General features: G+C 33.3%; 1 protein-coding gene across 3 annotated transcripts in view; it reads left to right on the top strand.

The window, feature by feature from the left end:
• Nucleotides 1-14,303, top strand: part of RANBP17 (RAN binding protein 17) — a 323,866-nt gene that overhangs the window by 39,857 nt on the left and 269,706 nt on the right. For all 3 annotated transcript variants that reach the window (XM_021076681.1, XM_021076682.1, XM_021076680.1), the window contains 4 exons: nt 770-889; nt 3,040-3,186; nt 3,995-4,167; nt 8,862-9,055. In XM_021076681.1, coding sequence (XP_020932340.1) covers nt 770-889; nt 3,040-3,186; nt 3,995-4,167; nt 8,862-9,055 — 634 coding nt within the window. The remainder of the gene's footprint in view (nt 1-769; nt 890-3,039; nt 3,187-3,994; nt 4,168-8,861; nt 9,056-14,303) is intronic.

Genomic DNA, 14,303 nt, shown 5'->3' with positions numbered 1-14,303 from the left:
AACTATAATAATTTTTTTTAAAAGAAGGCTTGTATGCACATGTGTATCAAAAGAAAATATATATGGGCCAGTTTATCCTGCAAGTTGCCAGTTTTAGACCTCTCACTTAATGATCAGTCTTTAATGAGTTCCAGTAGTGGAGTTAAGGACCAGAATAGTGAAATTGTCTGGAAGAGTATTAATTTCAGAAAGACTAGAACTAGGCCACAGATATTCTGTAAGGGATTTTTATAGGGTATCTAACTCTTAGCAGCATTTTCCAAATTGTTCCTCGAGATATTAATAAATAGTGTGGGCAAGATGTCTGTCACCAAATAAATATGGGGCATGCTAGATTAAGTAAAGTTATAGGATTTTTTTTCCCCCCTTGCAGGATACCACAGTGGGAATTGTGCAGCATTCTACCACAAAACCATATATTTTTTAGGTGAAACACTTGGTTGATTGGTTTACAAACAGGTTGGGCATCAGAAGTGGTTGAGAGCCTTTTGAGTCTACTGATGTCCAGGTTCTGCTCTGACATTTTTCACATATAAAAAAAAAAATTAGAGAGATTTTACACATTAGTAGGAATTCTAGTAATAGGATTGAAGGGTTGTGGATCGTGGTAATGATTGATGATGTTTGTTTCGGGATTCTATAATGCTTTTTTATCACTAAAATTAAAAAATATTTTTAATTTAAAGCCTAGACATGACATGTAGTGTTCCTTACATGTGGCCATAGTTACTTTTAAAGTTGAAATGAATTTTGTTGTTCCTGTTTTTAGGCACTTTCATGTTTAGTTCAGTTTGCTTCTACAAGAAGGTCCTTATTTAGCAGTCCTGAACGTGCGAAGTACCTTGGTAATTTAATTAAGGGTGTAAAAAGGATACTTGAAAACCCTCAGGTATTTATGAAGTAATTTAATTAATACTTAGCATATAGAAATACAGTTTTTCTGTTGAAAGGTGCATAATAAACTTATGACTGTGTTATCATCCTAGAAGAAAATAAGTATTTTATTCTTCTTTCTTAGGTTTCATTTGTAGTAGAAATGGGTAGTATTTAAATGTTTTCTTGACTGACTTCTGCGTTGACCTTTTTCCCATTCTTTTAGATGAATATGAGTAGAGGTTGTATGTCTTATTATGCTTCTGCTTTTACTGTTGTACTTTGCTTGAACTTCTTAAACTACTGAAGTGATTAATTCAGAGTTATATCTACCTTCCAAACTAGAAGACGATACAATTCTGAATGTTAATATTGGAGTAAGTGGCTTTAAATTATGAATTATATCTTCTTGCCCTCTTGTGGACAGTAAGAGTTTGTAGTTTTTAAATCTACTCTCTACGTTAACTGCAGATCTTCAATGGCAATATTCATTTCAGAGAATTGTAAAGCTGTTATCAATGATTTTGAGTGCTTAGATAAAATTTGTTTCACTTTTATTTTGTTTTTGCTTTAAAATATCTGTAATGAAAGTACAGTTTTTAAGGGTCTAAATGATTTAAAGAGGTTTACCTAAGTCTCTTGGTTATTAGTAACTTTGGGGGACATGTAATATCTATAGATAAAGAAAATGTGCTTACTCTATAAAGAACAGTTGCTTTTGCAGATTATTCCAAGGAGTATTTTTATGTGTTGTGCAATCGTTTTATCTTTTCACTGTGAGCATAGCTTAAATTTACATATTTTGCTGATAAATGGGATTTTTACCAATATACTTCAAAATCTTTAGTCATTTAACTCATTATCTTCAATAAATATATGATGCTAGTATCAGAGAAATTGCTTAATTGATTTTTCCAGCATCCTTGAGTTGATGCTTTATGGTTGTAAAAGTTGGTTTTTAATAATATATTTTTAGAATTATAAGTATGTATTAAAAGATTCTTGAATACAAAATGCATTTTTTAAATTGGTCCTTAATATTAGAAACTATTTTATATTCCTTCATGGAGCTCCTATGAATGAAATTTTTTACAAACTCTTTCAGTACTAAACAGATTTTTTTTTGTGTGTGTGTGGTCTTTTTGTCTTTTTAGGGACGCTCCTGTGGCATATGGAGGTTCCCAGGCTAGGGGTCCAATCAGAGCTGTAGCCGCCAGCCTATGCCAGAGTCACAGCAACACAGCATGCAAGCTGTGTCTGCAACCTACACCACAGCTCACGGCAGTGCTGGATCCTTAACCCACTGAGTGAGGCCAGGGATTGAACCCTCCTCATCATGGATGCTAGTCGGCCTTGCTAACCACTGAGCCATGACGGGAACTCCAAACAGATTTTTTTTTGAATTCTCTTTCATGCCAGCTACAGTGCAAAGTTTTCAGACTCTAAAGATAATAACACATATGCCCTATCTTCAACGAACTCACTGGGTGCACCTTTCTAGGTCTTTCCTTTTAATCTGTCTTTCCTCCCAAAATTACCTCTGTCTTGTACTTTTGATAATCTTTCTGTTCTGCCTTTCAGCAGGTTATTTTAATGACTTAGAGACAGGGAGTTTTTTGAGGACGTAATGCTTGTAGGTACTCAAGAACTATTCATGGTATTAAAAGATGCTTGTTACTTTTGCATGCACACATGCAATTTAACCTAAGTCTAAAAGTCCAGTGGGATTGCTCTTAATGGTCCTTTCTTATTTTCCACTGTAAATATTTTTTAGGTCTTATGTTGACTTCTGTTTAAGCCACAATACACACTCTCTCTCTTTTCTTCTCTTTCTCTTCTCTCTCTCCCTCTCTCATGCAAGTTTTTGTGTGTAATATGATCAGTTCCCAGACATGATTTAGTCATCGTTGTCAAAGCTTCCTCCAAAGCCTCTGCTTTGGATACCTTTTATTAATCATTTATGATAATATTAAGTCCAACAGTAATCATTCTTTTATCTCATTGATATCTACCCAGATGATACAAAGTATAACAACAATAAGTACGCATGAAAACTTGGGAGACTTAATAAAATACTCTCAGAATTTTATTGATGGTATAATAGGTCATTAGCTTTGTTTGTTTTTAAATTTTTAAAAAAGTCTTTCTTTTTGTCTCATAATTTAGGGTTTGTCTGATCCAGGTAATTATCATGAATTTTGTCGATTTTTGGCTCGTTTAAAGACAAATTATCAGCTGGGAGAATTAGTTATGGTGAAAGAGTATCCTGAAGTTATCAGATTGATTGCTAATTTTACCATTACTAGCCTACAGGTAAATAAAAATATGTATTTGATGTTAAAGCATAGATAGTTCTGAAACACCTTTGGGACTAGATTTGGGAGGGATTTTTAAAAAACATCTGTTGGAGCACTGTGCTAAAAATGTTTATTGCAAGATTTTAGGTTAAATTCTTTGTAATAAGTTTTATAATAAAAATTTAGAGGCCACCTAAATATCTAATAATTAAAGACTGAATTGAAATGCTGTAGTAAAATCTATGTGAAGAAATAATGTTTTACAGATGAGTTTTTGGAAAAAATATTTTTATAAGTTTGGGGAGAAGTTTTAAAACCATATTTTCCACATGATAACAATCTGAAAAAATATTCATGGAAAGAAGACTAGAAGGAAGTATGGAAAAATTTAACAAAATTTGCTATGTTAGAACAGACTTGTGGTTGCCAGGGGGGAGGGGGGAGGGAGTGGGAGGGACTGGGAGTTTGGAATTAGTAGATGCAAACTATTACATTTAGAATGGATAAGCAATGAGGTTTTACTGTATAGCACAGGGAACTATATCCAATCTCTTGGGATAGAACATGATGGAAGATAATATAAGAAAGGAGGATGTGTTCATATATGTATGACTGGGTCACTTTGTTGTACAGCAGAAATTGGTACAACGTTGTAAATCAACTGTGATAAAAAATTTTTAAAAAGCTATGTTAAATGGTCATTGGTTATATAGTCAGAATAAAAATTTATTTTAAAATGTGTGTTTAGTAATTTTGCCTCTGTAATTCTTATTCTAGGAAGATATAATATAATTTAAAATAACATTTGCTCTATTTCTTTGTAGCACTGGGAATTTGCTCCCAACAGTGTTCATTATTTATTAACTCTGTGGCAAAGGATGGTAGCGTCGGTTCCTTTTGTGAAATCAACTGAACCCCACTTACTAGACACTTACGCACCAGAAATCACGGAGGCCTTTATCACTTCTCGCTTGGAATCTGTTGCCATAGTTGTGAGGTATTGAAAACTAAATGTTTTTGTTGTATTTCCGTCATCTGTATCTTGGAATTTTTTAAAAATCGAGGTATAATTTACCTATAGTAGAAACTACTCTTTTTAGTATACAGTTCTGTGAGTTCTGACAAGTGCATATGGTTATGTATAACTACCAACACAATCAAGATATAAAATAGTTCCATCACCCAAAAATGTTCTTTTAGGACCCCTTGTAATCAGGCCATTCCCTACCCTCAGCTTCTGGCAATTATTGACCTGTTGTTTCCCTAAAATGTTTGTCTTTTCCAGAATGTTTTATAAATGGAATGTATGTAGCCTTTTAGTCTGGCTTCTGTCATTTAGCATAATGTATTTGAGATTCCTCCATTTCGTGTCAGTTGTTCTTTCCTTTTTATGCTGAATAGTATTCCATTTTACAGCTATATCACAGTTCATTAACCCATTCATATGTTGATGGACATTTGGGTTCTTTCCATTTTTGTCATTATGAAAAAAGTAGCTGTAAGTGTTCCCATGCACATGTTTGTATGAGCCTAAGTTTTTATTTGTCTGTGTAAATACCTAGGTGTGACATTCCTGGGTTGCATGGTAAGTGTGTGTTTTACTTTATAAGAAATCGCCATTTTCCTAAGTGGCTATATCATTTTGCATTCCCACCAGCAATGTATGAAAGATCCAGTTGCTCTGCATTCTCATTAGCACTTCATATTGTCGGTTTTTAAAAATTTTAGTCATCCTAATAAGTGTGGTGCCTCATTGTGCTTTTATTTTATTCATTTATTTATTTTATAATGATGCTTATTTTTTCTCTTATAGTTGGTTTATACTCATTGTCATTTTAAACTGCATTCCCTTAATGACTAATAATGTTGAGCATCTTTTTATGTGCTTAGTTACCATTTGTATGTACCCTTTTGTAAAATACCTGTCAAATCTGTAGCTCATTTTTTTTATTGGACTATTAATTTTCTTTGATTGAAATTTGAGAGGTCTGTTTATTCTGGGCACAAGTCTTTTTATCATAATGTGTTTTGCAAATGTTTTCTCCCAGTCCATTGCTTGCCTTTTCATTTCCTTAACAGAATCTTTCAAAAAGTAGGAGTTTTTAAGTTTAATGAAGTTCAATTTATCCTTTTTTTTTTTTTCTACAAGTTTTATAGTTTTAAAATTTAGATTTAGGTGCATGGTCCATTTTGAGTTAATTTTGTAAATGATAGGAGGTAAGAGTCTGTTCTTTCTTTTTTTTGAAATTAAAAAAAATGTTATAATTGATTTACAGTGTTCTGCCAATTTCTGCTGCACAGCAAATGACCCAGTTATACACACACACACACACACACACACACACACACACACACACACACACACACACACACATTCTTTTTCTCACATTATTCTCCATCCTATTCCATCACAAGTGATTGGCTATAGTTCCTTGTGCTATACAGCAGGATCTCATTGCTTTTTCACTCCAAATAGAATAGTTTGCATCTACTACTCCCAGACTCCCAGTCCATCCCACTCCCTCCCCCTGGCAAACACAAGTCTGTCCTCCATGTCCATGATCTGTTTCTGTCTTGTAGATAGATAATTTGTGCTGTATTTTAGATCCACATATAAGTGGTATCATATGGTGTTTGTCTTTCTCTTTCTGACTGACTTCACTCAGTATGCGAGTCTCTAGTTCCATCCATGTTGCTGCAAATGGCATTATTTTGTCCTTTTTATGGCTGAGTAATATTCCATTGTATATGTGTACCACATCTTAATCCATTCATCTGTCAATGGGCATTTAGGTTATTTCCATGTCTTGGCTATTGTGAATACTGCTGTGATGAACATACAGGTTCATGTATCTTTTTCTTTCTCTTTTTTCTTTTTTGCTTTTTAGGGCTGCACCCGCAGCATGTGGAAGTTCCCAGTCTAGGGGTCTAATCGGAGCTACAGCTGCCGGCCTACACCATCATAGGCACAGCAATGCCAGATCCGAGCCACGTCTGCAACCTACACCACAGCTCACGGCAATGCCAGATCTTTAACCCACTGAGTGAGGCCAGGGATCAAACCCACAACTTCATGGTTCCTAGTCAGATTCGTTTCTGCTGCAATACAATGGGAAGTCCGCATGTATTTTTTTCAATGAAGGTTTTGTCTGGATATATACCCAGGAGTGGGATTGCTAGATCATATGGTGGTTCTACATTTAGTTTTCTGAGATATTTCCATACTGTTTCCCATAGTGGTTGTACCAATTTACATTCCCACCAACTCTGAGAAGGGTTCCCTTTAATGCACATCCTCTCTAGCATTTGTCGTTTGTTGATTTGTTAATGATGGCCATTCTGACTGGTATGAGGTGGTACCTGTTGTTTTGATTTGCATTTCTCTAATAATTAGTGATGTTGAACACTTTTTTTCACGTGCCTGCTGGACATCTGTATATCTTCTTTGCAGAAATGTCTATTTAGGTCTTCTACCCATTTTTCGATTGGGTTGTTTTGTTTTTTTGGTTGTCAAATTGTATGAGCTGTTTGTATATTTTGGAGATTAAGCCTTTGTCGGCTGAGTCATTTGCAAAAATTTTCTCCCATTCTGTGGGTTGTGTTTTTAATTTTTTAATGATTTCTTTTGCTTTGCAGAAGCTTTTGAATTTAATTAGGTCCCATTGGTTTAGGTTTAGGTCCCATGGTGTCTTTATTGTCTTTATTCTAGGAGGTGGGTCAAACAAGATGTTGCTGTGGTTTATGTCAAAGAGCTTTCTGCCTATGTTTTTCTCTGGGAGTTTTATAGTATCTGGCCTTACGTTTAGGTCTTTAATCCATTTTGAGTTCATTTTTGTATATGGTGTTAGAAAATGTTTGAATTTCATTCTCTTACATGTGGTTGTCCAGTTTTCCTAGCACCGTTTATTGAAGAGACTATCTTTCTTTATGTTTTTGCCTCCTTTATCATAGATGTGCTTGGGTTTATTTCTGGGCTTTCTGTCCTGTTCCATCGATCTATTTTTCTGTTTTTGTGCTAGTATCATACTGTTTTTGATGACTTTAGCTTTGTAGTAGAGTCTAAAGTCAGGGAGCCTGATTCCTCCAGTTTGGTTTTTTTTTTTCAATATTGCTTTGTCTATTCGAGGTCTTTTGTGTTTTCATACAAATTTTTAAAATATTTTGTTCTAGTTCTGTAAAGAATGTCATTGGTAATTTGATAGGGATTGCATTGAATCTGTAGATTGCCTTAGGGTAGTGTTGTCATTTTGGCTATATTGATTCTTCCAATCCAAGAGCATGGTATATTTTTCCATCTATTTGTGTCTTCTTTGATTTTTCTCATCAGCATATTACAGTTTTCAGAATATGGTTCTTTTGTCTTTTTAGGTAGGTTTATTCCTAGATATTTTATTCTTTTTGATGCAGTGGGAAATGGGATGGTTTCCCTAATTTCTCTTTCTTACTCTCTTTCTTTTTGCATGTAGATGACCAGTTATCCCAACACCATTTGTGGAAAAGGCTATCCTTTCTCTGTGAATTGCCTTTACACTGTTTTCAAAAATTAATTGACCACAGAAGTAAGGTTCTATTTCTGGGCTCTAGTCTCATTCATTAATCTATGTGTTTCTCCTTCCGCCAATACCCTGCCTTGAGAACTGTAGCTTTATAGTAAGCTTTTAAATAGGATAGTTTGAGCATTCCAACTTGGTTTTCTCTTTTCACAATTGTTTTGGCTCTTTTACTTCCTTTGTTTTTCTGTATAAATCATCTTGTCACTGTCTACAAAAAAGTCCTGCTGAAATTCAGACTAGGATTACATTGAATTTGTATATTAATTCAGGGGAAGAATTGACATGTCAGCGATTTCAAGTCTTTCAGCCAGTGAACATGTTTATCTTTTAATTTATCTAGGTTTTCTGTGATTTCTTTTTTTTTCACTTTTTTTATTACTCAAATGAATTTATCACATCTATAGTTGTAAAATGATCATAACAATCTAATTTCGCAGGATTTCCATCCAACAGCCGAAGCACATCCCCCCACCCCCTTCTGTGATTTCTTTCATCAGTGTTTTGTAGTATTCAGTCTTTAGATCTTACATATATTTAAATAGATTTAATTAATACTTTGTATTTACTGGTGTCTTTATTTTATTTTATTTTATTTTATTTTATTTTATTTTATTTTATTTTAGGGCCGCACCTGAGGCATATGGGGGTTCCCAGGCTAGGGTTCCAATTGGAACTGTAGCCTCCAGCCCACACCACAGGTCAAGGCAACACCAGATCCTTAACCCACTGAGCGAGGCCAGGGATCAAACCCATGTCCTCATGGATTCGATCAGGTTCGTTAGTCAGGTTCATTAACTGCTGAGCCATAACGGGAAATCCTTACTGGTGCCTTTAGAACATAGCGTTTTTAAAATTTTAATTTCCAGTTGTTCATGTTCGTATATAGTAATGAATTCTGTATATTGACGTGTATGCTAGCGTCTTAGTAAGCTTGCTTACCTGTTAGGTTACTTTTTTGTGATTTCTTTGTAATTTTTCCATGTCACTTTCAAATACAGACATTTTATTTCTTACTTTCCAGTCTATGTCTTTATTTCTTTATCCGTGATAAAGTTTTTATTTAACATAAAGCTTGTTTATGATAAATAAAAGTATATCTTATTCTAATGTCTGCAATCCTATTGTTATATATTTACAGAGATAATTTAGATGATCCACTGGATGATACTGCCACTGTGTTTCAGCAGTTGGAGCAGTTGTGCACTGTTAGCAGATGTGAATATGAAAAGACATGTGCTCTTCTTATACAGTTGTTTGATCAAAATGCTCAGAATTACCAAAAGCTTCTGCATTCAGCCTCTGGGCTATCTATGGACATGGCAATTCAGGAAGGTCAGTAAATTTTATATGATTGTTACATGGTATTATGTTGAATTTTAAGTAGCTTTATTAAATTATTTAATAATATTAGCGTAATTTAGTTTTATGTATGTCCCCATTTCTGGTCTTCTAAGAAGTCATTAATTTTATTAACCTTCTGGGTATTTTGGTGGCTTGGTGAGTTTAGTTCCTTATAAGATTTTTAGAGGGAGTGACTGTGTGGCTCAGCAGGTTACTAACCTGAGTAATATCCATGAGGATGCAGGTTTGATCCCTGGCCTTGCTCTGTGGGTTAAGGATCCAGTCTTGCTGTGAGCTGTGCTGTAGGTCACAGGCACGGCTTGGATCCTGCCTTGCTGTGGCTGTGGTGTAGGCCGGCAGCTGCAGCTCTGATTTGACCCCTAGTCTGGGGACTTACATATGCTGCAGGCGCAGCCATTAAAAAAGGAAAAAAAAAAAAAAGTTTTGTGGAGAGTATTTCACCCTGGAATCAGTATTTAAAAAAGGAACCTGATAATGATCTTTGAGTAGAGTTTATTAACTTATAACTATCTTTAAATAAGCATGTTTCCTTCGTTGCTATAGCTGAGCCCTTTGTAAATTCAGGGCCCAATTTTAGCCAGTAAAAAAATTTCTTAAGACCTCATCATGGTTTTGCATTTGTTTATTAGCCTTCACCGTGGCTTTAGTATACTTAAATTTCTCAGTTTCCTCATTATTTTTCATTCTTTACTAAAGGAAGATTTATTTATTTATGTATAGTTCTTTAAATTCTTTAGGAACATAGCGAATTAAACATACTTTACAGATTTTTAAGCGAATGACTTATAAGAATGGAAATAACTATATACATTTCTTTTAATTATATATATTTCTAATAGGAGGTATTTTAATTATAGTTCCAGGATTTTTTTCTTTCGTATTTGTTTATTTGTTTGGAAAGTGAGTGACAAGAGATGATAGTCAAACTTAGTTTCAGTGATTTTCCATCTAAACTTTAAAAAAAAATTCAGAAAAATTATCCTATGTATTTATAGAATGTCTTCTTAAGATGCCTTTTATTCATTATTTATCTGTTTTTTGTTTTGCTTTTTGAGTCACACAGTAGTGCTGAGGGGCTAGATAATGGAGTAATTTACTTTAAATGTTCTCTTTTTTTAACATCACATTATAAATTCAGTGGGAGAGAGCTAACATTTTGGTTCATAGCATTTTGTCTTCATGATAATCTGCTAAATCTACTAAAGAAATCATCTTTAGTAGAGTTTTGAAAATTATTAAATATAATGTACATATAAAAGGATATATATATATATATATATTTTTTTTTTTGAGATATGGTAACTAGCAGTAACCAACCCACCACCTAACTTAAAGAACAGATCACTGCCATTATGATCTTTGCCACTCCCTCCTTCCTCTTGGCAGAAAATTCTTGCTGTTTGTTTGTCAATTGATGCTTTTTCTTATAGTCTTACTACATCTGTATATATTTTGAAATAATGCATTTTTGATCTTTATATAAATGGAGTCAAACTATTTATTTTACAACTTGCTTCATTATTTTTTGTCAGTATTACATTTGTGAGAGTTTGTGTTAATGCTTTAGCTTTCACTCCCTCGTTTGCACTGCTGCACTCTGTTGTTTGAATATACTGAAATTGATTTATGCCTTTTCTTGTCAGTGGGTATTTGTGTTTTCCCTGTTTTTTTTGGCTACTGCTATGAATGCTGCTGTAAAGATTGTTTTATATATTCATTACCTAGTGCTTCAGTAAATAATGCCAAACTGTATTTTACAAAGTGATTTTACTACTTTACATCTCACCCACCATGATGCAGATTCTTACCAGCAGGTCATAATGTTAGACTTTTTGTCAAAGTAGTTGAAGTAGTATACCTTGTCTATAATTTACTTTTCATTCCCATGATTATTAATGAAGTTTAGTGGTTTACGTTTATTGACTGTTGGTTGTGTCAAGATCAGTATGTTCATGACTTTTGTTTGTTTCCCCCTCAGCACTTGGCTTATAATGGTCTTTCTCTTACTGATTGAACCCTTTATATATATTTTAACACTAATCCTTTAGTTATTTGAATTGTAAATATTGTCCCCATTTGCGGCCTGTCTTTACATGTAATTTAAATGTGTCTATTCTTTTAGTTGTTTCATGTCAGATTTTATTTTAATTAACTCACCTCATCTTTTGAAGAGGTCTTACATTTACATTGTCCAGAAAAAAAAGAAATGAAAATGTGTTCCTTTCCAGTCCTATAATCTGTCCTCCTATAGCTCTAGTAACAATTCTTAACTAGCTTTATATCTTTCTAAAGCTTCTGTGTGTATATAAAATTATGCATATAAGGTTCTTATCCCCTTATTTGCATAGAATGTGGCATATCACAGTCATGTTCTGCTTCTTGCTTTTTCTAATTTAATAATGTATGTCCATAGCTTTTTGCTAGTGAGTCTGTAAAGAATGTTTAATATTTATAGATGTGTAATATTTTTTGAATGTATCATAGTTTAACTCTTTTCTCCATTATTGAAAGTCATTTGAGTTGTTTGTCATCTTCTGCTCTTAAATTAATGCTATACAGATTAACCTTGTGCTTATCATTTTACATGTATGCAGATATACCTATAAGATATATTTCTGGAAGTGCAATTACTTTTGGATGGAAAGGTTAATGTATTTGTAATTTTTATAAATATTGCCAAATTTCTCTCTGTAAAGACTCTACCAATTTACTTTTCCACCAGCAATCTACGAGTGTTCCATATTATTGCCTTCACAGAACAATATTACCAAGCTTTTTGAGATTTTGGCCATCCTGTGGGTGAAAAAAGACTTCTCAATATAATTTAACATTCTCATATTAATGATGTTAAGCTTAAGTTTACCATTTTTTATTGGGTTGTTTCTTTTTTTTTTTTTTTTTTTTTCCCCTCCTTCTCACTGATTTGCAAGAGCCCCTTGTCAGTGTTAGGAGTTGAAAGTATCTTTTTCCTTTTTTTCTTTTTCTTTTTCTTTTTTGAGTGTGCAGCTTGATGAATTTAGCAGATACGTAGCGATGTAACTACTACTATATTCAAGACAGGGAACACTTCATTCACTCTGTAAATAATTTTCTCATGCCTTTTGATCCTTTTCCCTAACTCTTGGCTCATGTAACCACTGGTGTCTGTCACTATGGTTCATCTCTTTTAGATTTCTATATAAATGGAATTATAAAATAAGTCTTTTGGGTTTGACTTTTCTTAGGATAATACTTTTGAAATTCAAATATATTATATATAAATATCTTGTCCCTATTTATTGCTGTGTAGTATTCCATAGTATGGCTTTTTCATCAGTTTGCTTAGTTGTTTAACCTCTTGATGGGCATTCGAGTTACACTTAAAGTTTTGGGCTGTTGTGAATAATGGTGCTGTTAACATTTGCAGACAAGTCTTTGTATGTTCTTTAATTTTCATTTTTCTTGGGTAAATACTTGAGGTAGATTGCTGGGTCTTTTGAGAAATGGGTGTTTAATATTATAAGATGCTGCTATACTGTTTTACCAAGTGTTTTTCATTCCCATGAACAATGTATGAGAGTTTCATGTGTTCCATGTCTTCATCATCGTTTGATTTTGTCTTAACTTTAGCCATTCCATTCAGTTTCCAGTAGTAGTGTGTCACTTTGAATTTCCTTGATAATTAATGTTGTTGTGCTTTTTTGGCCTTTCTAATATCTTCTTTTGTGAAATGTCTGTTCACATTTTTTGCCCATTTTAACTTGAATTGTTTGTTCTTTTGTACATATTCTTATTATTGAAATTGTAAGAGTGTTTTATATATCCTGTATACAGTCCCTTTTTGAGGTGAATGTTTGCAAATATTTTCTTCTTATCTGTCTTTTCAACTGTCTTTTAAAGAGCAAAAGTTTTAGATTTTGATGATAAACCTTTTCAATTTTTTCTTTATGGTTTGTGTAACTGAGGTCACAAAGATGTTCTGTGTTTTTCTTCTAGAAGTTTAATAGTTTTAGCTACTATGTTTAGGTCTGTGATCCACTTTGGGTTAATTTGTGATGGTGTGAGGTAAGGATACGACCTCCTTCCCCAACCCATATCAAGTTGTTCTAGCATCATTTGCTGAATAGACTCTTTTCCCATTGAAGTATTGTGTACCTTTGTCAAATATCATTGACCATAAAAGGGTAGGGTCTGTTACTGGACTCTCTTCTGTACCATTGATCTATGTGACTGTCCTTATGCCAATGATTATACTGTCTTGGTTACCATAACTTTATAAGTCTTGAAATCAGGTAATTTAACTCTTCCAGTCTTCTTCTTCTTTCTCACATTATTTTTGTGTTCTGGATTTTTTGCTTTCTGTATTAATTTTAACATCAACTTGTTAGTTTTTTTTAAAAAAATAATTCATTAGGATTTTGAATGAGGTTGCCTGAATCCATTTATCACTTTGGACTATCTTTATATAAAGTTCAAGGACATAGTCTATTGCTCCACTTAATATAGGTGTTTTTAAATTTTCTTTGCAATATTTTATTGTTTTTAGTGCACAGGATTTGAAAATCTTTCACTGAATTTATTCTTATATATTTTTGATGCTATTGTAAATTTTGATTACTCTGTTATTTTGTACAAGATTAGAAATTGATTTTTGTCTTTTATGTCCTATGACTGTTAAATTTACTTATTAGCTCTAGTAGCTTTTTTTTATAGATTCTTTAGGATTGTTTTATATGATCTTGTCATCTGCAAATAAAGACAATTTTGTGTCTTGTCTTCATGCCTTTTATTTCTTCTTCTTTCCTTATGCCACTTGTCAGACCTTTAGTACAATGTTGAACAAAAGTGGTAAGAATGGATATTCTGGCCTTATTACTGTTTGTACATCAAACGCATTGAACATTTTACCATTGAGTACGATGTTACCTATTGGTGTTTTAAAGGTGTTCATAATGCATTTGATGAGGTTCTCTTCTGTTTCTTCAGCTGTTTATAATGAGTCAGGTGTTGACTTCTTTGAATGCTTTTTTATGTACCTACTCAAATGACCTTTGTTTTCTTTTTTTGTTTTACTAATTTAGTGAACTACATTGATTTATTCTTCTGTATTCAATCAGCTTTGCATTCCTAGGATAAATCCTATGTGCTTATGATATTGTTCCTTTGTATAGTATTAGATTCACTTTGCAAAAATTTTATTCTACATTGATGTTCATGAAGGATGTTTGTCCATAGTTTG

Source organism: Sus scrofa, chromosome 16, assembly GCF_000003025.6.
Source record: "Sus scrofa isolate TJ Tabasco breed Duroc chromosome 16, Sscrofa11.1, whole genome shotgun sequence".
NCBI classification, from domain to species: domain Eukaryota; kingdom Metazoa; phylum Chordata; class Mammalia; order Artiodactyla; family Suidae; genus Sus; species Sus scrofa.
The sequence above is the reverse complement of the archived record's forward strand: the minus strand, read 5'-3'. Positions and strand labels throughout refer to the sequence as shown.